At 47.1% G+C, this 3,510-nt stretch overlaps 1 protein-coding gene across 1 annotated transcript; it reads right to left on the bottom strand.

Annotated features, from left to right (window-relative positions):
• Window positions 1–668: 668 nt before the first annotated feature.
• On the bottom strand, window positions 669–2,146 carry LOC125759204 (uncharacterized). Its single transcript, XM_049417610.1, has one exon. The coding sequence runs from the start codon at window positions 1,837–1,839 to the stop codon at window positions 754–756; it is 1,086 nt and encodes a 361-aa protein (XP_049273567.1). The 5' UTR covers window positions 1,840–2,146; the 3' UTR covers window positions 669–753.
• Window positions 2,147–3,510: the final 1,364 nt, after the last annotated feature.

Consider the following 3,510-nt stretch of genomic DNA (forward strand, 5'->3'; position numbering starts at 1 on the left):
CATGAAGCTGTTGCTGTAACCGAATTTGGGCCAGCGCTGTCGTGTTTTTATTGAATATTATGAATGCATTTATAACGCCCACAGGCAGATTTATAAAGAAAATCACCACATGTGTTCCACAACAAAACACTGAAACACAACATAAAGCTGGAATTGCGAAGTAGTAGACGTGGTCACTCGTGAATTAAAGATGTCAGCTTCAACTTACTATTAAATACAAGCATTCATTCTGGGTTTCAGCAGCGTTGGGGTCGATGAGCTCCAGACAAAAAAGAAAAAAAAAGGATTAACAGCGCCACCAGTGGTAAAGCAGGTCCCTGGAACTACCAATATCTATTTTTTGTACTGAAGGGACTGGAATGCCTACCTACGACTTTTACGAGTTTATGAGAACGGAAATCTGGGCGAGTTTGTAAGAATTCATCATAGAGCAGGTAGCGCAAAAATTACGGACACAATTAAAGACACAATTAAGGACACAAATTACGGGTCTCGTGTTTATGTTGCTTTCTTGTGTCCCCGTAATTTTCGCGCTACCTGCTCTATGATGAATTTTTACGAGTTCTTTCATTGGTATTTATAGAAAAAGATATATAACGACCAGATGCCTCACGAACTAGTTAGGTGGTCATATAAATAGGAAAGGAAAATAAATGAGGTATCGAGAGAGAGAGAAGCAACTTTTATTAAAACGGCAAGTGTCAGAGGAGTTTATCTCCCCTCCCTTAGATGGCAGCTAAGAGTCCTTGGGCCCTAGCGGCATCCTCGGCTTGCCTGATGTCCTGTAGTTGGTCCTCGATGCTTGAGCTTAGCAGCGCGGTCTCCCACTGCTCCGTATTCATATATGTTGTTGTTTGGCCCCTTCACGATGTTGGGGCAAGCCCAGATAATGTGTTTGAGGTCCGCCCGCTGATTGCAGTGTTTACATCTGTCTGAGTAGAGGTCCGGGTAACAATGATTATAGGCGATTGGGTTTGGTAAAGTGTTTGTTTGTAATAGGCGCCACGCTGTCGCCTGCTGCTTATTTAATGAGGAGTGTGGTGGCGGGTAATGCTGCCTGCCTAATCTGTAGTGCTTGGTAATTTCATTATATGTGAACATGCGGTCTCTCTCCGCACGCGGGCTCCGCGTCATTCCTGCCCCTGCTCGGCTCGCTAACTCTCGAGCGAGGGTGTGTGCGGTTTCATTGCCCGGGAGGGAGGAGTGGGCGGGCGTCCATATAACATAAACGTCGCGCTCTCCGCGAAAGTTATTTAAGATCATTAACGCCTCTTTCGAGACCCTTCCTTTAGCGAAGTTATGAATCGCGGATTTAGAGTCACTGATTACGACGCTGGCCCTTGTGGACGCAAGCGCCAGCGCTATGGCCATTTCCTCCGCGATTTCCGAATTTCCTGTTTTAATGGTGCCGCTAGCCAGCAGGTGGCCCGCTTGATTTGAAGCGACTATTGCCATGTGTCGACCGTCAGCATATTCGGCCGCATCTACATAGACCACGTCCGCGTCGTGTTGGAACTTCTTGTGTAGTGCTCTCGCTCTTGCATTCCTCCGCTCCCGATGATGTTCGGGGTGCATGTTTCTGGGTAACGGATGTATTATGATGCGCTCTCTGGTTTCTTTTGGTATATTGTATTTATTGCCGCTTTGGCCAGCGTACGTTATTGCAAGTTTTTGCAGGATGTGTCTTCCCGTGTTGCTTTGCGCGAGTCGTTCATATTGCGCTATCGTATGAGCCTCAATAAGTTCGTCTATCGTGTTATGTATTCCTAACGCTTCGAACTTTTCGTTAGACGTGGTGATCGGTAATCCGAGGGCTTGCTTATATGCCTTTTTAATCATGCATTCTATCTTTTGTTTTTCTGCCACTTGCAACTTGAGGTATGGGGTCACATAGACTATGCGGCTGACGACGAAGGCTTGGATGAGCTGCACTAAGTTGTGTTCTTTCAAGCCGTAGTTCTTGTTGGCGATTCTTCGAATCAATCTGATAGTTTGATGGGTGTTGTTATCCAGTAACTTTATTGCTTCTCCGTTATGTCCGTTCTCGGATATTCGGAGTCCCAGAACTCTTATGTGTTGTACCTGAGGTGTCGGGTAACCCCCTGCTAAGATTGTGATGTTGGGTCGTTCTTGAATGCGCTTGCGTCCTCTGCTTGTAGGTCGGTAGAGTAATAACTCTGCTTTTTGAGGAGAGCATTTTAGGCCAGTGTTCTCGACGTATTGTTCTACCGTTTTAACAGCTTGTTGTAAAATCTCTTCTATGTGACCGTCGCTGCCGCCCGTCACCCATAGGGTGATGTCATCCGCATAGAGACTGTGCTGAAGCCCTTCGATGCGTTCTAGCTCTGAAGGTAGACCGAGCATCGCCACATTGAAAAGGAAAGGGGAAAGCACCGAACCTTGTGGTGTTCCCTTGTTGCCTAGTTCGAATTCTTCGGATTCCGCTTCCCCAGCCATGATTATGGCTTTACGGTTAGTGAGAAAATCTTTTATGTAATCGTAAACTCTCCGACCTACGTGTAGATTTTGCAAGTTGCGCAATATGGCCTCGTGGGTGACGTTATCAAACGCCTTCTGCAGGTCAAGACCCAGAATGGCTTTTGTATCCAGGGTGTCGGCGTCTATGATTTCTTTCTTTAGCTGCAACATGACGTCTTGCGTCGAAAGTCTTGTTCTAAAGCCGATCGTGGTGTGTGGGTATAGCTCGTTGTCATCCATGTATCTGACGAGACGCGTTAAAATTATTTTTTCCATTAACTTTCCGATGCAGGACGTCAATGAGATGGGCCTAAGATTTCCTATGAGATGCTTTTTGCCCGGTTTGGGTATTAATATGATTTTGGCGGTTTTCCATTGCTGGGGTATGGCCCCCTTCTCCCAGCATTCGTTTATGTACTTTGTGAGAGCAATGACGGATTCGTCATCTAAGTTGCGAAATGTTTTATTTGTTATACCGTCGGGACCCGGGGCGGATGTGGGATTGAGTCGTCCGAGTTCGTATCGAATCTCTGCCTCCGTTATGGAGGCGTTGAGGTCGACATTATCCTTTCCTTGGTACTCTGGGAGTCGTGTCTTTGTTGCATCTCCGACGTATGTCTGGCGTAGTTCGCGTAAGAGCTCTGCCTCTGTGCCTGCGTAGCTGTGTAGTATCCGTTGCAGGTTTTGTCTTTGTGCTGTTTTTGTGCCTTCTGGGTCAAGGAGGCCTCGGAGAATATTCCAAGTTTTGGACATTCCGAACTGCCTGTTCATTAAAGTGCACATGCCTGCCCACTGCTGCTGGGACAGCCTATTTGCGTGGTCTTCTATGTCTCTTTCGAGCGCGACGATTCTCTTTCTTAGACGCCGGTTGTGCTTTTGGCGTTTCCAGCGCTCTTGCAGGCTGCGTTTGGCCTCCCACATGTGTAAGAGCTTGCTGTCCATTTCTTCCATGCCTGCCTCTTCGGGAACGTGTTTGGTGGCTTTCTCCACGCTACGCTGGAGTGTGTCTGTCCACTTCTGTATATCTTCGAT

This window comes from Rhipicephalus sanguineus, chromosome 7 (genome assembly GCF_013339695.2).
Source record: "Rhipicephalus sanguineus isolate Rsan-2018 chromosome 7, BIME_Rsan_1.4, whole genome shotgun sequence".
Lineage (NCBI taxonomy): Eukaryota > Metazoa > Arthropoda > Arachnida > Ixodida > Ixodidae > Rhipicephalus > Rhipicephalus sanguineus.

What these genes read in the sequence shown, in the direction of transcription:
- LOC125759204 (XM_049417610.1), bottom strand. Translation starts at nt 1,839, where the DNA reads ATGATTAAAAAGGCATATAAGCAAGCCCTCGGATTACCGATCACCACG.